Source organism: Podarcis filfolensis (genome assembly GCF_964270895.1).
Source record: "Podarcis filfolensis genome assembly, chromosome: 13".
Taxonomy (NCBI): domain Eukaryota; kingdom Metazoa; phylum Chordata; class Lepidosauria; order Squamata; family Lacertidae; genus Podarcis; species Podarcis filfolensis.
Genome location: NC_139615.1, coordinates 6,801,927 through 6,826,515, shown reverse-complemented (window position 1 = coordinate 6,826,515; position 24,589 = coordinate 6,801,927). Strand labels below are relative to the sequence as shown.

The following is a 24,589-nucleotide window of genomic DNA, read 5'->3' as shown; positions in this document are numbered from 1 at the left end:
TGAAGCACCACTTTAGCTAATGGGGCCTCCTGCTGCTGCCGCGCCGCCGGAGCACGATTTCTGTTTTCATCCTGAAGCAAAGTTCTTAACCCGAGGTAATATTTCTGGGTTAGTGGAGTCTGTAACCTGAAGCGTATGTAACCTGAAGCATATGTAACCCGAGGTATCACTGTACAACACAGTAACCTGTTACACCAATAGTCTTCAACCCTTCCGGACACTGGACCCACTTTCAACTCAAACCTGCATTTGAGGGCCCATTTCTTAAGCAAGAGACTCTTACTCTCTGGGTTGTGGGTTTGAGCCCCAGGTTGGGCAAAAGGGTTAGACTATATGATCCTTGTGGTCCCTTCCAACTCTACAATTCTATGTGTTACATCACACTGCCTTATAATGAAGGATATGGCTATGGTCTAGCTCCACTGTCAAGAGGCGGTATGACTCAAGTAGGAAGAGTGCTGTTGCGTCCAGGTCTTGCCTGCAGCCTTCCCTTGGGCATCTGCTGGAGAACAGGACACCAGACTAGCGAGAACAGGACGTTAAACTAACTGGGCCTGTGCCCTGATCCAGCAGCTAGGTTCTTTGTATGCTTCTATAATCCAAATTTGCAGCTACACACCAAAGGCTTTGATTAATTTACGTGGCACAAAGGTGCACCAAGCACATCAGGGCTTATTCACAAATTGGAAAACTGGCATAGTACTACACTCTAAGCAGCCAGAAAAGCGCTGATACCCAGAGGACAGACAGCTACTGTAACCCAAGAGATTCAACAGTGAAGCAGGAAAGCCCTGGGTTCAAATCTTACCTCTGCCATGAACTCAGCAGGTGTTACTATCATGATCACAGAATTTAAGTCAAGGAAGGGGGGGGAAAGGATAACACCACACATGCACACACGTACAGTCTGGGAACAGTTCCAATAACATGACATAAGAACGAGCAATATCCATTTATCCCATACGTCCATTTGACACCAAAAGCAGAGCATAACGAACTTTTGCCCAGGACAGGGCACCACAACTTGTCTTCCTTTTCAATTGCTAACTCCCTGCCCCATGGCATCAAGAATGAAAGTCGACACAGGGTAAAATGCACAGGTTCCCAACCCCTCACTCTGGGCTCCCTATACTTCTGATACATTCACAGATTCTGCTTCCATTTACTTATATTACATTCCAAACACAACACTCCTCCGTACATGGACAGAATAGAGAAATGCCTGCTTTCAGAGGGGTACAGTTCTGAAGTTGAAAGACTTGGAGCCGACCTTGTGCAAAGTTCTCAACGTGCTCATGGGAGATACTCGCAAAACCCTCTGCACACTTTAACGTTTTGCAGAAACTTGACGTAAAATAAAAATGCAAGGCGTCTTCAACTGGGAGAGCTCCAACACAGCAGCTCAGCTCTTGCAAAGCTCACCTGGCTCGTCCTAACCGCCTGTAACATTTGCCAGGGAAGCTCAATGAAGGTATAAAACACAGAGAATTAACCAGGGGGACACCCCCCTCAAAAAATAATTTTGCAAGGGTGAAAGGTGAAACTGAAAAGGGATATGGTTGTAATTTAATGGGTTATAAAACCTACCACTTTCCCTCCAACACTGGATCCCAATCCCGCTTTGATTTAGTAACCTCCACTCCCTCCTCCTGCTGGATGACCCCAAAGTGATGTCAGAAGTGGGGGGCCCTCTCCCTTTGGTGGTGTGGGCACCGTCCTCTCCCCCCCCCCACTTGTGCAACCGGTGGCGCCCCGCACAACCTCGCCCCGCCACTTGGTGGCAGTAGTGGGATACTGCCCCGCACATGCGTACTAACGATCTGCACCCCAGGGCCACGAGCCCCGTCGCTGAGGCCAAAAAAACTGCCTGTCTGGGTCTGCGCATGCGCGGAGCGGCCCGGGCCCCAGGGCCCCCTTCCGCCGGGCCCTTTCTCTCACCCCGCGGAGGCGCTTGATCAACGCGCTCTTCTGCCCGCTCTTCGCCAGGCCGCGCTGCTCCAGAGCCGCCTTCAGGTCGGCGACCCTCAACGCCTGGAGCGGCCTCCCGTCCAGAGTAACCTCCTCCCCGTCCGCCATCTTGTGTGGCGCCGCTGCCTGCCCTCCCCGGAGCTTCGGGGGCGTTCGGAAACTTCCGGAGGGGGCTTCGGCGCTCTGAGGCGACCTCCGACACCGCCTTCGACTTCGCTCGAGAATCTCCGCCCGCGCTTCGTTCGCAGTCGTGCGTTTCCGGCCACTTCCGCTCAGTAGCCAGAACCCCAAATGAGGGGAGGGAGGGAGGGCAAAGGGGGGAATTGCGCGGGTGCTACCCTCGCCCGGCGATTCTTTCCGGGCTATTTCGGGTGTTTCCGGGTCTCCCGAAGAGCGCTCCAATCCGGAAGCAAGTTCCGGCAAGGTTCTCGGTAACTTCCGGCGATCGCCGGAACCCCCGGCCGTGTCGCACGAAACCCCCTCGGCAATTTCCGCCGAGAGGAAGGCGATCGTTCTTTCCTCCTCCTCCCCGCGCAAATCATTGGACTGACGGTCGGGCGTTTCCGGACGCGCTCGGCTCTTTCCGTCCCTTTTCCCGAGTCTCCTCCCCGAGGTGAAAAATGGAAGCGGCAACATTGGATGTCGGGACGGGAGGAGGCGCGTGTTGAGCAGGGAGCGGACTCAGGTGAGAACTCGGCGCCGGCTTTCCGGGGATCTTTCTTGGGAGCGTCACCCCCCCCACCCCCACCCTGTCATGTTATAGGAGGGGAGGGAATCGTGGAATTGCAATGGCAGCCCCTCCCGTTGTGGCATTTGCACAAATGAATGGGTGGGTGGTGGGGAGAGGGTTAGTGACGAAACTTGACCCTCCCTCTGCGCCGCCACCTTCTGAAATCTCGGGGCTATATTTGCACTTAAATCAGAACTATGCTTAGGGCTGATCTTTCTGAAACGTTCCACTTTTTCGGAAGGTGGGGTGGGTGGACGATTGCGAGAGTCCTTCTCAGATCAAAAACGGACACCCCCCTCCCTCCAGGAGCTATTTGCTGCAACGTTTTTAATTAGTTACTGGGATGTTTCCTGCCGGTGTATTCATAGGGTATTAGTGGATCCTAGTTTCATTGCTTAATAAATGATAAGAATGTCACCCTGTGTTTATCCGACATTCAGGTTCTTCTCAGATCCTACAAGTTGCCTTGATTTCCATCAGGGGAAATAAATGTATACAATAATATTCTCATTTTACATCCTTAGCTGATAGAAGGTTTGAACCCAGGTTTCACATGTAAACATCCCCAGCCCACCTCCTATCCTCATTCCCATGTACCATCAGGGCATTCCTGACTGGACACTCATATATTCAGCTTCCTCTCCATCTTCCAGAATTCTCTGTTGCAAATCTTCTCTTGTAAGGTCCCTGGTATTTTGAAGAAGGAGCCTTCATAACCTCCCCTGCTGCCAGCATATGGGATCCCAGGACATAATTCTCACTCTGCTCACTTTCAGTTGGTCATTTGTATTGTGCACTTCTTTGTCTCCAGGATTCGCAGGGTCTTTTCCATCTCTTGTTTACTTCTGCTGCTCTTCACGAGAGCCTGCCACAGTTTTGCACAGCTCACTGTGGTGTTGCAGCCTTCTAGAGTGATTGTTACATGCAGGCATCTGGAACAGCACCATTTCCTGTATTGCACCATCGACACCCATTTGCCAATACTCTGCCTTCAAGGCATGCCTTGGTCCCCTCATTTGTATAGGCTGTGTCACTTTCATAGCCCTAGGTGGAGCACATGGAGCAAAACGCCAGGTTCAATTCGTGGCACCTCCAGGGGACGAATTTTGGCAACTATTCCTGTGGAAGTGGAAATAATAGTTTTGGCTGGTATCCTGTGTCCATTCCTTTGATGGGAACCACATTTTGCTGTGTTTCTAAAAAAGGAGAAGAATTGATATTGAGTGAGGAGGAGGAGGAGAGACCAGGATCAGGGAGAGGGAGAGTAAAAGAGAGACACGGTCACAGACACACCCCTTTTAAGATATTACAACCATCTAAGTTTCCTCTGAAGTTCCATTATACGTAACAGAACGTGCACACAATTCTCTTGGAAATGTGCCCCATAATGCTTAGATTTGAAGCATACAGAACAACTGCTTTGCAACGGGTTTGGGTCCCTTTCAACTCAAGACTTCAGTGATTCCTGAATGGTTTTCTTTGCACACACTTTCTCCAGAGTGACCGTGGGAGCCAATCCTCGGTGGCTAAAAAGCTCCTCTTTCATGCTGCTGGGGTGACTCTTAAGACGCTGGAGGCCAGGGCCCTGCTGCAGACATAGTATAAGGGGTCTTCAACGCTCACCCCCACGGACACTGAACCACTACACCCATGTTGCAAGTTAGCTATTAAGGGTACTTTGCTTGTCTGGAAACATCAAGGACTGACATTATTGGGTTTGGCAAAAGTTATGCTATGAGGCCTAGGATCCTCGTACTGTAGCCTTATCAGTACCTACGGGACCGCCTCTCCTGGTATGTCCCACAGAGGACCTTACGGTCTTCAGACAAAAACATCTTGGAGGTCCCGGGCCACAGGGAGGCTAGGCTGGCCTCAACCAGAGCCAGGGCTTCTTCGGCTGTGGCTCCGATCTGGTGCAACGCTCTGTCACAAGAGACTGGGGCCCTGCGGGACTTGACATCTTTCTGCAGGGCCTGCAAGACAGAGCTGTTCCACCAGGCCTTTGCTCAAGGCACAGTCTGACCCCCTCTTTTGGTAATCCTCATAGAACTCTAGCCCAATGGTTGCCATTAATTTGATTTGATTTTGAATTGATTTTAAAATGAATTGATTTTAGAATGCTGTGTTGCTTTTATTGTTGTTAGCCGCTCTGAGCCAAGCTTTGGCTGGGGAGGGCGGGATATAAAATATATATATATATATTATTATTCCCACTCTTGAGTTTGAATCCTACCCTTCCACAAAGCCCTGTTTCTCTCTCCCTGTCTCCTGAAGGCTCCTTCGCTTCTCCCAAGGCCGCATAATTCCCCTTGCCTGTGTTTCTTCACCGCTCTTCCCCTGCCCCGCAGGATGTCCGAACCGCTGCCCCTGTCGTACGTGACCGCACAAGAGATGCGCTGCCTCCTGCACTGGCTGTCGGGCTGGGCCCCGGCGCAACGAGAGCAGTTCCTCCGCGACCTGGTGGACAAGGCCGTGCCTTGGAAGGTGCTCCCCCTGCTGGAAGGGCTGGCGGGGCTCAGCGTGGGACCCGGGAAGCCCCCCTCCATCTTTGAGTGCCAGATGAGGCTGTGGGACCAGTGGTTCCGCAGCTGGTCAGAGGCCGAGCGGAACGAATTCGTCAGGCAGCTGGAGGAGGCCGTGCCGGATCTGGCCTCCCGCTTTTACCAAGAGGTGGCGGCGACCGCTGGGCAGGCGTAACAGGGGCTGAGTAGTGCCTCCCTCCACTCAAAAACATTATGCAGTGACTGCTTTTACATTCCTCACGGTTGTGCCAGATCCTCCCTCTCCCCCCCCCCCTCCAAATTTTCTCAATCTTATGTGTGACTGTCAGCTGCAGGGAAACAAAATAAACATGTATACCAAATGCAAATGGTTGGTTATCCTGAAAGGAGTTGAGCCATCTGTATTTCTCTCCTGTTTTTTGATTGTCAGGGCCTCTTTCATCTGTCACTAACCTCTCCCTACCTGCAAACAGAAATGCAAGTTTGCTTTTTTTATTATTATTCAGTATGTCAGTCGCTTTATCTTTCCCAGGGCAACCCAAAGTGACTTACAAACAAACAAGCAGTCCCACATACAGTCATACCTCATGTTACGTCTTTTTGAGTTATGTTCTGCGGCAACCTGGAAGTACCAGAACGGGTTACTTCTGGGTTTCGCCGCTCGCACATGCGCAGAAGCACTAAATCCTGCAGTGCGCATGCGCAGATGTGGTGCTTCTGGATGCGAATGCTTCGAGTTGCGGACGTGCCTTCGGGACGGATTACGTTCACAGCTCAAGGTTCCACTGTACATACAGTAAAACTGAGGAGGGGAAGAAATGCGTTTAAAAACATCCCACCCACAGGCAGCTAAAGGCTCTTTTGGTTTGAGTAGAAATCACGTTTAGGAGAAAACTGAGATGAGAATATTTGATAATTTATTTTATTTTAATTTTTGACACTTCCCACCTAGGGCATTGATCTTCTGGGGGATGATCTTCAGTTTTTCCTGTACCACAAATGTCTAAATCAGCAGCAGCGAACCTTTTTCGGGCCAAGGATTGCATTGACCCATCACTAAGTCTTAGGGGGAGGGGCATGGCAGAGTGGGTGTGGCCAAAAATGTAAAAATAAGTGGGCATAATGGGAACTGCAGTTCTCAAAGCCGCCTTCATCATCTGTTCTACACTATTTTAAATGTCTTTCTCATTCATTATTGCATTCACTAGATATTTTTTAATGGACAACTGCATGGGAGATTGTACAAAAAACCTTGTGGATTCCCAGGAGGGAATTTTCTGGAGTCGTTCTTTTTAAAAAAATAATAATTAAGAATATATATTTTTAAATTTAAAAAATAGGGGAAATAGTGAGAAGTCTTTTGGTACCATGGCATTTCTGCAGGGAATCTTTGGAGGGGCAAATACTGTGGGGGTTTTTTAAATAATAATTGCGTGGGTAGTGATGGCCTGTGGGAATTGGTCGGCCACCCTTGGTTTAAATAATATGGGCTATAATATCTGCCCTTTCTAAGCCAGTGGAGGGCATCTGTTGAAACCATAAAATAAATAAAACACTTCTGTCTTTGTCAGCCCCCTTAAGATCAGGAAGGTCACCGTGATCAAATTTAATCCTGCCCTGCCAAGAGACCAGCTTTAGGTTGGCCGAGCAGGACAAACCCTCCTGGGTGCCTTTCCTTAAAAGTTTGCTTTGCTGGCAGCTGACTTAAAAATAGGAATGTGTGCTGGAGAACAATCAAGCGTCTGTATCAATGGGATTAGCCGTTTGCAGGCAAGGGAGGCCCTGTTTGCGAAATCACAGGCAAGCTGTGCCTTATGACAGAGTTCCAGCAACCTCTTAGCAGCCATAGCTTGGATATTAAGCCCGTAATTAATACAAATACCTAACAGACTGGAATGCCTGTAACATGTCTGGCTGGGCATATCAACAGAGAGAAACACACACACACTCTTGCAATTATCGTTGAAATGGATTATGACGCCCTACAAGTCACAGGAGTGGTCTGAAGGTGTCCACATTTGCGTCCACTCAGCGGCTGGACACACACAGAAACCATCTGTAGCTCCCAGGTAGACTCGAGTTCCCTCGTGGAAGAAAGGTGGAACAGGAACGTTAACCAATAAATGGATTTCTGCCATTTGCAGTTTGCACTCAGTTTCCCCCCATTCCATTAAGATGCACAAGGCCAGGTCTACACTAGTGATCAAAATTGTGGAAACCTTTTGGGAAAAGTGTCTTTCTGAGGTTTGATGGCTCGCAACATTACTTTTTTTGGAGTAATACCATAAAATTACATATCTGTGGAAAGATAATTTCATGAAGAATGTAATGCAACAATGTTTGTTCAATTATCTGTATTATATCAAAAGCTATAGCCAAGTAATCAGAAAAAGGAAGCACAACTTGCTTAGGTTGATAAGCAGTAGCTTTCCTTCATTTGAATAGCCAATGAGTATTAGGAAAAGGAGAAAAAATACTATTAACATTATTTATTACATTTGTACAGTGGTAGTTTGGTTTTCGAACGCCTCTGTAGTCGAATGTTTCAGAACTGGACGCTGAAAACCCAGAAGTAAACGCCTCAGGTTTCGAATGCACCTTGGAAATCGAACAGGAAATGAGGCTTCTGCCTTCAGTTTTCAAACGTTTTGGAACTCAAACAGACTTCCGGAACGGATTCCGTTCGAAAACCGAGGTACCGCTGTATACGGTCCTTCATCCAAACATCCCAGGGCGGTTCGCAACAGAGAAATACAAAAGGAGAATGTTGTTGGTCTCACCTTTGGATGGTTGCAGCTCCTGCTGTTGCTGTAGGGACCGATGCGGGAGAGACATGTTTTGTTGCATCCGGGGCAGATGAAGCCATCTAGTTGTGCTGCTGCAGATGCACCCTGGCATTTCTTCTCTCTATGCTCCTCCCAGCAAGCCATTCTTCCTCTGGTCACTGCTATGGATACAAGATCTGAATGTCTGTCTCCAGGCACGGTGGTCCTTTGCAAGGGATTCCTACATTCTTGGGGATCCTGCCATCTTGCATTCTGTGGACATCACCAAGCCAGCGTAGAGATCGCTGAGACAGGAGTGCAAACATGCTGGGAATGTAGGCTTGGGAGAGCACACCTTGGTCTGCCCTGCCCTGTAATACCCCAATTTCTCCTGACGCAACGCATGTGGAAGGTGTTGAGATGTCACTTCTAACGGTTTCTTGTAAGAAAAACTGCTCCCTTTCCCTTATGGGGTATTCCAGAGCCCATATAGAGTCCTTAAGTGGGTCCCCTATTGGTAGGAGAAAATAACAGGCCAACCAGAATATACTGAGAAGCAAAGCAGCTAATAAGCCTTATCTTTATTAAAGGAACTGTTGTAACAGGGTCCCCACTCACCACACACAGGAGGGAGGAGAACCCTGAACAATGGTGCGCAAGCCCCTATATAGACTCTTGAAATTGCCCACCCTGTAGCCCAGGACCCCCACCCCCAAAAAAATCATAATATATCACAGATGGAAGCGGTCTACAGCAGAAATCCTGCCTACCAGGATACCTGATAATGGTCACTGATTGCATGACCTGCGCAGCCTGGCCATTCTTTTGTGATGGTTAATACTTTAGTTGCTGAATCCAGGTCACAGGCTCACCCTATTCGTACACAAATACGCCCTTAAGGCAGGATTTGCAAGCAAAAAGACAGTGGGAAGGCTTTCCCCATTTGCCTCCCTTACTGCGGAGGAATATTTGAGGTCACTGGGAGAGTCAAAATGGCTTCAGGTTTGCTCCTCCAAACACATGGTTCATATATTTAGATGTGTGTGCATTTATGAATATTTATTCTATATCTGAGACCTCAGAATTCTTATAACAGGTTATATGTTGCCCATGACTCACTTCCATAAATCAGCGTGCTCAACATCTTGGTACTGGACATTTTCATCATGTTCTCCCATACTCTTTTGGAGATGCGAGCCATTGCCGTAGCTGACAAAATGAGATGCAAAATACATAATAAATACATAATACATAATAAAACAAAACAATACCCCTCTCCTACTTTCTATTTTCTCCGCACTGCGTGATTTCAGGCACTTATCATGCCCCCCCCCTTACTTGCCATTTCTCTGAACTAAAAAGGCCCAAATGTTGCAACCTTTCCTCATTGTGGAGTTGCTCCATCTCCTTGATCTGCCTCTAGCTTTCTTGGTGTCAATAGGAGAGCCTGTCTGCTTTTGGTTTGCCCCAGCCCCAGCCCTGAGGCAAAACATCTTGTCTGCCAATCCCAAAGCCCTTGGCTGTGTTTAGGTAGGACCCGCAATAAATCATCTGAGAAGCGAGATAAGAAGGGGGGGACACACAGCAAAGCGGTCACGTTGCAACAGCCCCAGGGCTGCTGTAAATAGGACGCTGTTGATGCAAAGCCCAGACGAACTTGTTGACTTCTCTGCGAAGACAACAAGCACTGATGCCGTAATCTTAGACTCTGAACTTCGTGGTCTTGTGGCAAGTAGGCAGATGGGCTCCAGACTAGGGTTACCAAACGTCCCCGGGGGACAGTCCCCAGATTTGCAAATCTGTCCCCGGACAAATCCCGTCCCTGGAATGTCCCCAGATTTGCAAATCTGTCCCCGGGAAATGTGGCAGCAGCAGCCTCAGCAGCCCGGAGCCAGCCTGGTAGCGCAGTTGGCTCTGGCTGGCTTCAGGAGCTGCTCACTGCTGTGGCACCTGCCATTCTTCCTCACCAGAAGTCCCCATATGATGTGTATTGTGCGCATAGGATGTTTATTGTGCGATCTCCTGCCCGCTTCGTTTTGACAGATCAGGGGAGGCTCGGGAGTCGCAGGCGGGCGGCTGTTGCCCAGTTTTTTAAAAACTCTGTGCATTTATGTTTCACAGGGTGCGAAAGAAGGGCTTTGCACCTTTATACAATATGCATGTATGCTTGGGCCCAGGGTCTTTTGTCCTACCATCCCCGCTACTGACTCCCTGTTGCTACTCAGTTTCCAAAAAAAAAATGTATCCCTGGATTCATAGAATCATAGAGTTGGAAGAGACCACAAAGGCCATCGAGTCCAACCCCCTGCCAAGCAGGAAACACCATCAGAGCACTCCTGACATATGGTTGTCAAGCCTCTGCTTAAAGACCTCCAAAGAAGGAGACTCCACCACACTCCTTGGCAGCAAATTCCACCGTCGAACAGCTCTTACTGTCAGGAAGTTCTTCCTAATGTTTAGGTGGAATCTTCTTTCTTGTAGTTTGGATCCATTGCTCCGTGTCCGCTTCTCTGGAGCAGCAGAAAACAACCTTTCTCCCTCCTCTATGTGACATCCTTTTATATATTTGAACATGGCTATCATATCACCCCTTAACCTCCTCTTCTCCAGGCTAAACATGCCCAGCTCTCTTAGCCGTTTCTCATAAGGCATCGTTTCCAGGCCTTTGACCATTTTGGTTGCCCTCCTCTGGACACGTTCCAGTTTGTCAGTGTCCTTCTTGAACTGTGGTGCCCAGAACTGGACACAGTACTTCAGGTGAGGTCTGACCAGAGCAGAATACATTCATTGGAAAAAATCTGGTAACCATACTCTAGACACATGTTGCTTAGTTCTCCTTACGTTTGGGGAGATTTGCCCCAAAGGCCTATCTAGAAGGCACTCACTGACCAGAAGGGGGCAGTTTCCAACCTTTAGGTACAGATCAGGGAGAAAGTCAACAGTGCTTTCTAAAACAATATGCTCACCAAATCAGCCATCCTTCAAAAGTCGCACATCTCTCTTCTTCCCCTAAAGTATTTTTATTACTCGTTTTCAAGTTGCACATCTCTGTATGCTACACTTCAGTTCTCCAGTGGAGTTAATGTGTACAAAAACACATTACAGTGGTACCTCGGGTTACATACGCTTCAGGTTACAGACTCTGCTAACCCAGAAATATTACCTCGGGTTAAGAACTTTGCTTCAGGATGAGAACAGAAATCGTGCAGCAGCGGTGCAGCGGCAGCAGGAGGCCCCATTAGCTAAAGTGGTGCTTCAGGTTAAGAACAGTTTCAGGTTAAGAACGGACCTCCAGAACGAATTAAGTTCTTAACCCGAGGTACCACTGTACATTAAAAGGGAAATGCTTTGCAAAAATGTGCATATTACGGTGAAGTGTACAATGAAATGCATATATCGGTGAAAATAGCATGCTAGATGCATTATAGGGGGAAATTGCTTTGCAAAAATGTACATAGAGTGGAGCCGAAGCCTATGGAACTCCTTCCCACCTGAAATTAGACAGGGATATTCTTCGTGTTACTGAGACTTTTTCTGTTCCAGCTGGCTTGTTTTTATGTATGTCACTTAGAAACGTCAATGATCACACATACATATGTATGAAAGCGCATACAAAAATGTTATTTAGCAGACAATCGCACTAGAATGGTGACAAATATTCACGACGACCCCCCCCCCTTTAATTGCAAATTGTTACAACTAAATGGAGAACTGAATTTACGATTGGAAAAATGAGAAATCGAGAAAACTGGAATTGACAGATCCATTAATCCCAACCGTTCCCAGGCCAGAGATTTTGCCTCTCTTTTACTTACACAGGCACATGTTTTCCCAGTTGCATTCAGACAGGTGTGGCCAGTAATCATTCCTTTCTTGCTGCAATATAAACACAATAAAATACAGTGGTACCCTTGTTTTAAGAACAGCTTAGTTTATGAGCAACTTGGATTAAGAACGCTGCAATCCCAGAAGTAGGTGTTTTGGTTTGTGAACTTTGCTTTGGAATAAGAACATGTTCCGCTTCTTGTGGTGGACTTCAGGAGACAGAAGAGCAATGTCCAGCCACTTTTGATTGATGGGGTCTGTGTGGAGAGGGTAACAACGTTCAGATTTTTGGGCATTGAATTACAAGAGGATCTGTCCTGGAGTGTCAACACAAGGGGGCTTGTGAAGAAGGCGCAGCAGAGACTGTACTTTTTGAGAATTTTAAGGAAAAACCATCTTCCACAGAAACTGCTGCTTGCCTTCTATCACTGTGCCATTGAGAGCGTGCTCACTTATGGCTTATGTGTGTGGTACGGAAGCTGTACTACCCAGGACAGGATGGGGTTGTGCAGAGTTGTCAAGGCAGCAGAGAGCATTGTTGGCTGCCCACTCTCCACCTTAGAGCAGATTTATGCCACAAGGTGCCATAGGAAGGCACTGGACATAGTAAAAGATCCATCGCATCCTGGTCACTGTCTCTTCGAGCTCCTGCCGTCGGGACGGAGATACAGGACGATGAAGACAAGAACGAGCCGTCTTAAGAACAGCTTCTTCTCCAGAGCGATCTCGGCCCTGAATGGGAAGCCTGGACTTTGAAAGTCATCTAATCTTCCTTGCTGTACTATACTGTTTTGTTTAATTAGTGTTTTTATGGAGCAGTCAAGTAATTTCGTTGTCCCCGAGAGGGGGCAATGACAATAAAGATATTCTTCTTCTTCTTCTTCTTCTTCTTCTTCTTCTTCTTCTTCTTCTTCTTGAGTGTGTTCCATTTGTAAATTGAGTCCCCCGCTGCTATGGGAAAGCACGCCTTGGTTTAAGAACGCTTTGGTTTAAGAAAGGACTTTTGGAACGGATTAAGTTCATAAACCAAGGTACCACTGTAAATAAAATCTCCTGCTTAGACTTAGACCTTTGGCCTTCCAATTGTTCCCTGCTGAGTGAAATTACCTTAGGTGGGGCTTACAGGAAATTTTTGAGGAGGGATGTGAGCAGGCTGACTTCTGCATTGCCGTGTCTTTTTTTCCTGTTTGCATTCAAGTCCCTCTCAATTGCTTCCTGTTCTGGACGCACACACTTTCCTTCGGGTGCCATCCTTCAGAATGTGTGTGGGGTTGTTTTTTTAAATATATCTTTATTAATTTAAAATAAATACATTTATGAAAAAATGGACGGACAAACAAGTAAACAAGCATACAAATAACAGAAAAAATAAAACAAACCACTACTCTAAGACACAACAAGATTAATATAACTATCATCATATATACTCCTGGAATTGAAAGCAATTATAAAACTTATAGGGGGGGAGTTAAAAATGACTTCCAATTAATTTCACTGTGCTTTGTCTATCCATTACTTTATACTGCACAGTTACATATTTCTTATATAGTTTCTTTTTACCTCCCTACGAACTTATATTCATACAATACAGGGATCAGTCTAATTCTGCCAGGATGTTTCCTTTTATACCATGGTTTTCTAAATATTCTTTCAAGATTCTCTGTGTGTATGTGTGTGTTTATGTGTTAATCTGGAGCAAGGAAGAACAGATTGATCGTGTTGACAGCAGCCGGCGACATGCCTGCTCAGCTGCCTTGCAAGCCAAGCCTTGCAGTGCGTGCCTAAAGAGCAGCCCTTGAAGGCTCTAAGTACAGAATCGTAGATTTCTAGAGTTGGAAGGGATCCCAAAGGTCATCTAGCCCAACCCCCTGCAATGCAGGAATCACAGCTCAAGAATCCATGGCACGTGGCCATGTATGTACAGTATTTATTTGAGAACAGGATGCTGGAACTAGACGGGCCTTTCTCCAAGAGCAGCTGAGGCAACTGGCAGAAATAGTAAGCCAGTCGTCCCAGATTCGATTCCATGTATCGCCAGTTGAAAGGATCCAGTAGCAGTGGAGGGAAATACCGTATTTTTTGCACCATAACACTCAATTTTTTCCTCCTAGAAAGTAAGGGGAAATGTCTGTGCGTGTTATGGAGCGGATGCCTACAGATGGCAGAGGGATCTGCTGCAGTCGTGAGCAGAGGATCCATGGTTCCCCTTCCTTCCCTCCTCCGTGGCTCGCTTTGAAACAGCAAAGCGGGAGAAGAGTGGGGAGTGGGGAGGAGAGAGGGACAGGGAGCCTGCTTGCTTCAAAGGAGCAAAGTGGGAGAGGAGAGGAGCCTTCTCCTCTTATACCCCTCTTCTGCATTATTAGCAGCATCCTTCTCCACACACCCCACGCGTGCTCCTTGTCCTTTGAGTGCTTTTCCTTCCCTCCCTACCTAAAACGTGGTTACAAAGCACGGATCCACATGGATCCTCAGGATTTTTGCACTGGGCCACCCCAAATTCACCATCAGATCACATATCATGTCCATGGCTACAGCTTGCACCAAAAAAATCACACACCAACTGTTGCCTGGGGCCGCAGTGGTGCAAAAATTTGGTTACAAAGCATGGATCCACATGGATCCTCAGGATTTTTGCATTGGGCTACCCCAAACTCACCGTCAGATCACATGTCTGTGGCCACAGCATGAATCACAAAAATCATACATCCACTGTTTCGTTTAGAATATATTTTTTTCTTGTTTTCCTCCTCTTAAAACTATGTGCGTGTTATGGTCGGGTGCGTGTTATAGAGCGAAAAATACGGTAAATACATTTTTTTGCTTGAGGCCTTGGAGGGAGTCAAATGCCTGTCAGGAAGTCCTGTGTTAACTCCACTCGTGGCCACCAGAGGCCCTTGCACCCCTGTCTCAAGTCTGAGGGGCAATGGCTGTTGATTTGATGCTTGCAGGCCTAACATTTCACAATGTATTTCGCAGTGGTTTTCAAACAGTGTCCTGGGATCCCTGGAGACATATCAGATTCTTTTAAACATGTTTGGCCCAGAGCCTGAGGCAAAGGGCAAGATGGCTTCTTGCCCCCCCCCAGCTCCGAAACCAACCCCAAATTCCACCCACAGATTGGTAACTTTCTCTTCCTTGAACTGGGGGGTCTCCTGTGCTGCGAGGGATCTCGGACCTTTTCCCCACAGGGACCACTAGAGAAGGGTGGAAATGACCGAGACCCCCTTGGGGCAAGCCATCAAGATATGTGGGGTATAAATAGTAAAATGATCATGATGGAATGGGACGCCCTTATTTTCACCGGAGAAATGTTGGAACGGATTCTCCCCTCTCCCTCCCTCCCATTTCCCTTGAAACACTTCAGGAGAGGAGTTTCGCAAACCTGGCCGGTTGCAATGGGCCTCGGCTGGGGGTGGGGGAGACCTCAACGGTGTGGAAAGAGGGAAGGTGGCGGGTAGGGGGCCATTTCGCCTTCCGGGAGGGTTGCACTTCTCCCGTGGGCCCGGCCTCGGACGCTCGGGGGGAGAGCTGGTTTTGAGGGTGGCGGTCTGTCTTTCCACTTGGGGCTCCCAGTTCTAGTCTGGGTTGGGGGGCGAGGACACCCTTGCGAGGTTGAGTTGGGGGGTGTTTGTAGCAGGATGGGGGAGCAGAACAGCTTGTGGTTTGTGGCAGAGTTCCTTCTCCTTCTCGGTGGTGTAACAGGTTATTTCACAAGATGACGCAAGGCTTACCTTGAGGCTGGCTCCTTTGCACCCTTGCCTGGAAGGGGACAGCGAGCAAATTTGGGATACGAGGAGCCGAACTCTTGGCAAAGAGGGAGATGAGAAAACCCTAAATCCCGAGTACCGGGGGCTTCCGCTAGGTGCAGGGGGTCTCTTTGGTGATGCACGAGTCCAAGGGAGGCAGGGCGGCTAGCAAACGTCGCTTCACCTCCATCCAAAAAGCTGCTCTCCAGAGGTTGTAACATCAACCACCGGCTTGTGCAACCCTTGCCTGTGTGTGTGTGTGTGTGTGTGTGTGTGTCTGAGAGAAAGAGAGAAAAATGAGCACAAAGAAAGGGGCCCCGGAGTCCCACAAGGCAAAGAAGAATCTAAGCCAGCGGCCATCACCAAGCCCAGACAGAGGGGGGGCCATATGGGCCACTTGGCCCGGCCTCCGATTCCAAAGGGGGCCTTGGTCAGCATACATTCCCTATGTATTTTTTAAAAGCACTATTGTACAGTGGTACCTCAGGTTACATACACTTCAGGTTACATACGCTTCAGGTTACAGACTCCGCTAACCCAGATATAGTGCTTCAGGTTAAGAACTTTGCTTCAGGATGAGAACAGAAATCGTGCTCCGGCAGCAGCAGGAGGCCCCCTTAGCTAAAGTGGTGCTTCAGGTTAAGAACAGTTTCAGGTTAAGTACGGACCTCCGGAACGAATTAAGTACTTAACCCGAGGTACCACTGTATATCTATATTTTCCATTTTGTCTTTATATGCAGATACGGTTCAAGCCTTGAAATAAAATTATTTGTCAGCATAATGTTTGTGAAAATTATTTATATACAGTACTTACTTATTTATAAGACTTCAGCTATCCCCAGGGTAAAAAAAGGGGGGACACATTGTCTACCTGGCCCGGGCTTCTGCCTGGCTCTGCAAGGCCCTGGCCATCATCACATCTCAGGTCTGTAAGCGACTGTCAACCAGTTTCAACCTGATGGCTCTTGAGTTTCAGGATTGTAAGGGAAAGCTTCTCTCCGTCCAGGTTCAAGGCAAGAGATGGAGCTGAGCCCTTCCAGATCAGGCCAAAGGCCTGTCTAGTCCGGCCTCTGGCTGCTATGCAGGGGCCACAGATGCCTCTGGGGAACCCTTAGGAGCAGATTGTGAGAATGCGCCCTTTCCTCCTGCTGCTATTCCGGGTACCGAGTGTCAGAGACAGACCTTGGTAATATGGCGCCCCCACCCCCACCCCCAACCCAAAGCCATGAATCTGTTCAGTGCCCTTCAAGCGCCATGCTGTGGGAGCCAGTTCCAAAGTCTATTTGCTGTGTGAAGGACTTTATTTTATCCGTCCTGCATTTTCCAACATTCAGATGGATTGGATCTCAGCGAGTGTTGAGAGAGAGGGAGAAAAACTTTTCTCTACGCGCTTTTTCGAGGGCATCCATAATTTTATATAAAATTATATCGTTTCCCCTCTTAGTCACCTTTGCCCTAAACAAAAAAGCCCCAGATGCTGCAACCTTTCCTCTTAATTATTTTGTTCCATCCTCTTTGTTATTTCGCTCACCCTTTTAGTCCAGTGGGGTTGAAAAATAAGTTATGGAATTTATCAAATGCCCCAAAATTGGCATTCTGGGGTCTAAAACTGGGGTCCACGTTGAGCTTGAGGCCCTCTTGCAACTCCTTCCCCCAATGCCACAAATCGGCTCTGTATAACCCAAGGAGAAGTCTAGGTTTCCTCCAGGTGACAAGAAGAAATGGAGGGTCAGGTTTTATAGGGAAAGCTTCGCCTACTTGATGTCCCCCCTGCCCCAATATTTTGGGCTGTGCAGGCTGGAACTGAAGACAGTTGTAATTCTAAGCATCTGGAGGGCACCAGGCAGGCAAAGGGAGAGGATGCAGCAAGGAGGGAGATCTGAGTTCGAATCCTGGCTCCAGGTTTGAAGGGGCTGTTACGAAGTGTGCCATTTGCACACAAGTCTGCAGTTCTCATTTTAGGATTTTTAGACATGTAACCTGGGTGTGTGCCCTGGCAATAAGTGCTTTAAGGATTTATGGAGAAGTCAGACTACTCATTGAAATCAATGATCTCATATAACAGGGCTCTGAACTAAGCAGCCTCCTCCCTGGTGGGCTTACTTGACTGCAGAGGACAGTGGCACTCCAAGCAGCCCCATCTGGCTTAACTGAGCTGCCATTTTGATTTTATCACAGCGCCCTGGAGCAAGGCTATGCCAGGAGCATTGTGGGAAATTAAAGCTGGGTTTAAAGTGGGTGGCCGAGTAGGCATAAGGAGTGGTCACAGCTGTGGGCCCTGGCAGTTGCCCAAGGATGCCAGCTGCCGGTGCCGTTCCACCCTGATCTTGTGAAGGATCTTGTGAAGGTCCCACATCTTGCAAAGGTGGCTCTTTCTTGATTTAAAGTACTTTGCTACTGCAATTTTTGCATGGCGATTGAGGACTAGCTTGGCCTGGCCCTTGCGCTGAGTGCAGAGAGCACTGGATTGAAAACATGCCATGCATAAATCGGTCCTCAGGTTGCTGCTGACCCACTTGCTCCAGCCTTACACCCTAATTATCTTCCCCACAGCAGCTCAGTGGTTTTGCATATGCGGCCCCAGGTTTGGTCCTTAGCATCTCTAGTGGAAAGAGCCCTGCATCTCTTCCATTAGCAGATGGGAGCAGATGGGCCGTGGGTGCAATTCGTGACGTAGGAAGCTGCCTCATTCCAAGTCGCTATTGCCCTGTTTAGCTCAGAGTTGTCTACATTCCACTGGCAATGGCCGCCCAGGGTCTAAGGCTGTGAAAAATACCTGGAGATGTTGAGGTGGAATCTGCACACACTGAGGGCCTTCTGGCGGTTCCCTCCCTGCGAGAAATGAGGTTACAAGGAACCAGGCACAGGGCCTTCTCGGTGGTGGCGCCCTCCCTGTGGAACGCCCTCCCACCAGATGTCAAAGAGAACAACAACTACCAGACTTTTAGAAGACATCTGAAGGCAGCCTTGTTTAGGGAAGCTTTTAACGTTTGATGCATTACTGTATTTTAATATTTTGCTGGAAGCCGCCCAGAGTGGCTGGGGAAGCCCAGTCAGATGGGCGGGGTATAAATAATATATTATTATTATTAAGTCAAGAAAGGTACCCGGAGAAGCCTACAGCCTTCTCCATGCAAATCAGAGGCTCTGCCACGGAGCTACAGCCATCCTCCAATTCCCTCTTATAAAACAAAACGACACATCACTAAAGCAAACATGTGCCACGAGAGACCCTTTTATTTACACACTCAAAATTGCACGCACCCACCCCCCTCTCGATTTTAAGTGCCGCCACCTCCTTCCTCGCTCCCCACCCCACCCCGGCCGGCTTCAGCTGCAGCCCCCAAGCCCTTTGATAAGCCCAGCCGCCTCAGGCATCTGGCGGAAAATGTCACGGAGGGTCTCTGTCTCCTGCACCAGCTGCTCCACCCGGCTGCGCAGCCTCTCGTTCTCGCCCAGGAGCTCCACCATGCGCTGCTGCGTCTCCAGCACCCGGCGCTTGGCCTTGTCGCGGCTCTTGCGCACGGCGATGTTGTTGCGCTCGCGGCGTAGCCGGTACTCCAGGCTGTCTTTGTTGACCGATTTCTTCCCTTTGGGGGTGCAGGGTGGGGACGGGCTGCAAGGGGGGCCCTGCGGAGACACAGAGGGAGGAGCGGGAAGGGCCAAAAGTCAGGGATTTTATTTGCTTCGTACTCAAACGTATCAAGTTTGCAGGTTTCCGAAACAGCTTGCAAAAGCGAAACGTGACCGTCCTTTGGAACTCTCTGAATTTTTCAATGCAGTTCTCCAGGCAATCAGTGCTTACAAAAATGCATGTTAGGGTAAGGTAATAATGACTGTATTAGCAAAAACAAAACAAAACCCCAAAAAACATATAAAAATGCATTATATTGGGGAAATCTCTTGCAAAAGGTGTACGGTAGTCAAAACTGCGTACAAAATGTGTTTACTAGGAGAAAATCGCACTAAAAGGCCAGTGAATTTTCATGAGGAGTCTTGCTGAAATCTCACATTGTCGCAGAGATGCAAAGAATGGAATTTAATATTGGAAAAAGCAAGAAACCAAGACAATTGAAATGAATAGATCCTTCCATGGGTTAGGGACAATAGCACAAGTGTGTGTGTGTGTGTGTGTGAGAGAGAGAGAGAGAGAGAGAGAGCGCACACGCGCGCAAGCATTGGGCCTCAAAACCCACAGCTGGCCAATACTTTTATGAAACCAAATTTTCACAAAAGTGTGGCCATACACACACACACACACGCTTAAAGTGTAGCCTGCTTTAAAACAGTATAAAAATTAATGCTTAATACTGTAAATGGATCATTCAGATATCACTAATAGATCATTTAAAACAGATTTTAATAATAAGGATGCTTAATTTATTTGGTTTCCCCCGAAATGGATAAATCAGGGTTAATTGGGGAAAAGATACAGGTTGGCATTTTCATGCCAACAACGTGGGTGGACACTGCAAAACATTTGCCTGTAAGAGGCATCACCCATCCCAGAATATGTAGCTGCCTAGAAACGCCCTCCGTGCCAAGATGGAGATTGCCGGTTGCAGGAGGGCCCTCCCTGATGCTCCAGATATTGGCTCCACACCCTTGGATTCTGGGATAAGCAGCGGCAGCTGGTGGCCATTGAAACTGGTGGGGCCGTAAGTGGAACCACAGCCAATGGCAGGCAGAGACACAGCAGATTCTAGTTTCGTCCCCACCTTCCTGCCTGCCGAGCTCTGCAAAGATAACCCTAAGGAGGAGGAAGCGGGCAGGCAGGGCCACTCCTTGGAATGGGTGCATGCAAGAATCAAAGAAATAATCAAATAAATAGCAATAAAATAAGAAGGAGAACAAGGTAGGCAGGTGGAGGTTGGTGGGGCTGTGCCTCCAGTTGCCCTTATGGGCCCAGCCTGCTCTGGAAGCAATACCTACCCCCCATAGAATCCTAGAATTGTAGAGTCGGAAGGGATCCCAGGGTCATCCAGTCCAACCCCCTGCAAGGCAGAAACCTGGTCCCCCATCCAATCTGTAACCAAACCAGACCCTGCTTAGCTTCCACATGTGTGCTGGCAGTTTTATTGCTGCGCCACTAGAAACCTTGTTTCTGAGAAAGTCTGTGCTTGTAACACAGATCCTTGGTTTAGGTTAAAGGAAGTCACTGTGATATATGCCTTCTTCCATGTATCTGGAATCTCTCAGGTTTTTAATATCCTGTTCGCAGTGTCTTTTAATGGTTGCATTAAATAGTCCTGCAATTTTTTTGTAATACAGTATTTTGCTGGTAGCTCATGTGGTCCCTGTGTTTTACCTAATTTTGCCTGGTCGATCACTTGTTCCATCATAGATCCTTGGTTCCCTGCACATCATCTCACCAAATCATCTCTCGTTCACTCGCAGTCATGGGAAGGGCCCTTTAATGGAGCTGTTGAAGGAGGGTGTTTTTTACCTCTGTTAAGCTCAGCTCCTTTCCCCTTTTTCTTGGTGTGGGTTATAGCTTATATCATGCATTTATCCCAGTGTTGCAGAGACCGCATTCACAAGGGCTGACGAGGGATATTGGGGTCCCGGATTAAGAGGGCAGGCAAGTCAGGTTTTAGGAATGGAGGCAAGCACTTCAGGACTGAGCCCTATAGTTCCAGATAGAAAGGAACTGGGATCCAAAAAGAACCCATTTTTGTCCCCTCTCTTGGCTCCCTTAAAACCTCTCCTCAAAACCCACCTGTTCCGTGCAACCTTTGGCAAAACAGGCCCTTGTCCAGGGGCAACAAACATGGTGCAGATCTCCAGCCCTTGTTTAACTGCAACATCTGGAGGGCACAACATGGGCTACCCCCTGCTCTTGCCCATGCACCCAGTCCCTGCTGTAACTAAACCTGAGTATGTGCAACCGACCTAACTGCATCTTCTTCCCATCTCCCACTGTCTCTCCACTTCCTTCCCCTTCCTCTGCTCTTGCCTGTGCATCAGGTTATAGATTTAAGACCCAAAAGGGACAGGCTTGCCCCCTCCTTTCTTTTTACTCTCTAAAGCACATTCAATAACAATAGTTAACAGTAATAAATACTCGAAGAAGATTGAGGTTTGGGGGATGGGGTGGGGGAAGGAGCTGTGCCAGTGTGGACAGGGTGTCAGGTTTTGGAGTCAGGAGGAGCTCAGAGCCTGCAGGATCAGGCCCAGCAAGCCCATCATCCTGTTCTAACAGTGGCCAACCAGTGGGAACCTCGCAAGTAGGATTCGAGCACCAGAGCACTCTCACCTTCCTGTGGCTTCCAGCGACTGGCATTCAGAAGCATCTCTGCCTCAAACCACAACAGGAGGACTTAGCCGGAAGGGTGAGTAGTCACCAATGACCTCCAAAGTGGGGGTCACCATTTTTTAATTTGGTTATAGAGTTGAGAAAGACTCCAAGCTGGGTGAGGGTGAAAGCAAAGCTGGGAACAGGGGGACTGTGCTTTTCCTCCTTACCTTGAGGACTCTCAGTGCTTGTCCGGCCCGCATGCCAGGCTGAGCGAGGGCCACCTGGGCACAGTGGGCTGGCGAGAAGTGCATGGGGCTGTACAGGTGGCGCCCGCCTGCGCGCCCAGCCTCGCCTCCTCGTGGCTCCTCCTTGACAGCGACCGGCCGCGGGTCGAAGGGACCGAGGACCTTGCGCTCACCTCCGTAAGACAAGTAGGGGTATGGCTCCCCAGGGAAGAAATTGGAGAAGGGGGTGCTTGGCTTGGGCCCCCTCTGCCCGGCCCCCTGCAGCAGCTCCGAGAGCAGCTGCTCGTCTCCAATGTAGGAGGCCAGCTCCGACTCACAGAGGGGGCCCAGGTCCGTGCCACTGGGCCTGGCAGGGGGCATCTCCAGGGCCTGGTATTGCCGCTGCTCACTGCCCTCAAAATACCCTCCCTGGGACATGGCGCCAAGTGGAAATCTGAAATTCCGTGACTTCTCTCCTCTGTGTTTTCCGGGTCTGCTAGCGGCCCCAATGCACTCGTTCCTTGCCTTCCTATATTTCAATGGCTCCTCTCCCAGTTTCTCCAGAATTATTATTATTATTAGTAGTTGTTCTTAATGTTGCTTGTTGCTTCAGCTTAAGTGAGGCTCCCTTCCTCTCCAGGTGATTCTTTGGTTTCCTTCTTTGACACCGATTTGCCCTCCTTGACTTTTAAAATCTTGTTTGCTCTTTCGTTCCTCCTTTTCTCGGAATGTCCAATTTTCTTCCTTCTCGTTTCCCCCCTCTACCTTTTATCTCCGTCACTGTCGCATTCCTCTTCTCATCTCTGCTCCTTTCTCCCCTCTGTGCACCGTTCCCTCTTTCTGCAGGTCTGCAGCTTCTTCCCTCTTTCTCTCGTCTTCTTCCTTCCCTCCTTCGTCTCCCTCCCCCTTCCTTCCTCTTTTTCTGAGGTGAACCCCTGCTCCTGTGAAGAGCAATTCGCCTCATCCACCCTGGCAGTCTCTCTCCCATGATCCTCATCCACTTCAGGAGGGTCTTCACATTACTGTCATGCAATGTTAATGTGTGATCCTGGGGGCACTTTTCCTCCCACTCCCCACCAGCCATAAGCCGTACGCTGCCTCACTCAAACAGCACCTATCGCCACTTGGGATCAAACCTGTGACCTTCTGCATGCAACAATACAACTTTTAGAAGACATCTGAAGGCAGCCCAGTATCGGGAGGTTTTTAATGTTTGATGTCTTATTATATGTGTTGGAAGCAGCCCAGAGTGGCTGGGGCAACCCAGCCAGATGATTGGGGTATAAATAATAAAACTATCATCATAATCACTATTATTATCATTATTATTAAGGCAGGTGCTCTACCACTGAGCTATGCAGAGGGCTGAGGAACCTGCGTCCAACCTGGATGTTGCTGAACTATGGCTCCCATTTCCCCTGTGGATGGTAAATGACAGAATTAAACCAAAGAAAGAAATGGGGGCACATATGCACAATGGTGTGAAAGTTTTGTTGCAGTTTTGCCAGCGTTTGCACCAGAGGGCTTGCTTCTGGAAGCCCCCTTGCCACCTATCAGGGGCCATATTGAAATTTGCAAACGCTTGCCGTAGTTTTCCTTTGCGGTGTCTCTGAACACCAGCAGGTGGGGCCCTGAGGCCAGTAGTGCAACTGCACTGAGATATGGAGCAGTGCAAACAAACCAAAAATAGTTGTTTTGATTTTGAAAGGGAAGGCTTGCCCTAGAAGCCTTTGGTGGTGTGCCCACTCACCTGGTGTGTAGAGCTCTTACTGAAGGATGCTTTGGCAGAGACCTTCCAATTAATTTGGTAATGACCTCCAAAAGTTCCTCCTGCGGGAGGCCCAGGCAGGTTGCCCTTGCATAGAAAGTTGTCAAAATCACTTCACTCTGCAGTGAAAGAACCAGCCTCTTTTATAATCACAACCGCACCATCTAGATCACCATACGGAAACATGGGGTAGGGATTTGCCATATATGAAGGAGATATGGGGATAAATTGCCCATGTCAAGGAAGACTTAACTTTCACCTGTTTTGTTTTCCTTTCTTATATATTATAGACCTGCCCTCCATTTTATCCATAGAACCTTGTGAGGTTGCCTTAAGATGAGAGTGGCTGGCCCCAAATCAGTCAAGGAGACTTGTAGCTGAGTGGATTTGAACCAGCCACACATTTAAAACACTATGACACTGCTTTGACCACCATGGCTTCCCCCAGGACTCATGGGAACTGTAGTTGGTTAGGGACATTCAGAACTCTGAAAATTGTAGCCCTGTGAAGGGCAAAGAAGCCTCCTCACAACTCTCTCAGCACCTTTAACGAACTACAGTTCCCAAGATTCTTTTTTTTGGGGGGGGAGGGGGAAACAAGACTGTTGGGTGGCTTAGCTCTATAAACATAAGGTGCAGGTGTGACCTGAGTCTCCCAGCTGACACGCACTCTAACCACATGGGCATTTCGGCCATCAGACCTTTCCCTCCTGTTGTAGGAGTAAAGCTAACTCTCTTGCTCATCTGACCATCTTCAGTGGTCCTTTGGAGGATTGGACAACCCTGTCAGTCCAGCTGGCTCCAGCAGCAACAGGACACAAT

The 24,589-nt window shown here is 48.5% G+C and overlaps 3 protein-coding genes and 1 long non-coding RNA gene across 5 annotated transcripts in view; 1 reads left to right on the top strand and 3 right to left on the bottom strand.

Moving 5' to 3' along the window:
- ACIN1 (apoptotic chromatin condensation inducer 1) overlaps positions 1-2,604 on the bottom strand; it is a gene marked incomplete at its 5' end in the record, with an annotated part of 34,978 nt that extends 32,374 nt beyond the window's left edge. The window contains one exon of the mRNA XM_083581963.1: positions 1,939-2,604. Coding sequence (XP_083438089.1) covers positions 1,939-2,604 — 666 coding nt within the window. The remainder of the gene's footprint in view (positions 1-1,938) is intronic.
- Positions 2,517-5,585, top strand: LOC310747508 (uncharacterized protein C14orf119 homolog). The gene is made up of 2 exons (XM_083581964.1): positions 2,517-2,653; positions 5,047-5,585. Exon 2 carries the CDS (start codon positions 5,048-5,050, stop codon positions 5,393-5,395), a length of 348 nt encoding a protein of 115 aa, XP_083438090.1. The 5' UTR covers positions 2,517-2,653; position 5,047; the 3' UTR covers positions 5,396-5,585.
- Positions 3,012-9,735, bottom strand: LOC310747509. Of its 2 annotated transcripts, XR_014540931.1 has the most exons (6): positions 9,343-9,735; positions 9,084-9,173; positions 7,980-8,146; positions 5,784-7,283; positions 5,558-5,662; positions 3,012-3,894 (listed from the first exon to the last, which is right to left on the bottom strand). It is a non-coding gene; the product is annotated as an uncharacterized lncRNA (long non-coding RNA). The 2 variants fall into 2 exon arrangements; XR_014540932.1 differs by lacking the exon at positions 3,012-3,894 and having other exon boundaries at positions 5,578-5,662; positions 7,980-8,269.
- A 9,084-nt stretch (positions 9,736-18,819) lies between these two features.
- Positions 18,820-24,052, bottom strand: CEBPE (CCAAT enhancer binding protein epsilon). Its single transcript, XM_083581228.1, has 2 exons — positions 22,003-24,052; positions 18,820-19,167 (listed from the first exon to the last, which is right to left on the bottom strand). The coding sequence occupies exons 1-2, from the start codon at positions 22,435-22,437 to the stop codon at positions 18,868-18,870; spliced, it is 735 nt and encodes a 244-aa protein (XP_083437354.1). The 5' UTR covers positions 22,438-24,052; the 3' UTR covers positions 18,820-18,867.
- Between the last annotated feature and the right edge of the window lie 537 nt (positions 24,053-24,589).

Excerpts from the sequence above, each read along its gene's own strand:
- LOC310747508 (XM_083581964.1), top strand. The coding sequence starts at position 5,048 with ATGTCCGAACCGCTGCCCCTGTCGTACGTGACCGCACAAGAGATGCGC.
- CEBPE (XM_083581228.1), bottom strand. The coding sequence starts at position 22,437 with ATGTCCCAGGGAGGGTATTTTGAGGGCAGTGAGCAGCGGCAATACCAG. Across the intron at positions 19,168-22,002 it reads AAGCACTGAGAGTCCTCAAG|GGCCCCCCTTGCAGCCCGTC; the intron begins GTAAGGAGGAAA and ends GTGTCTCCGCAG.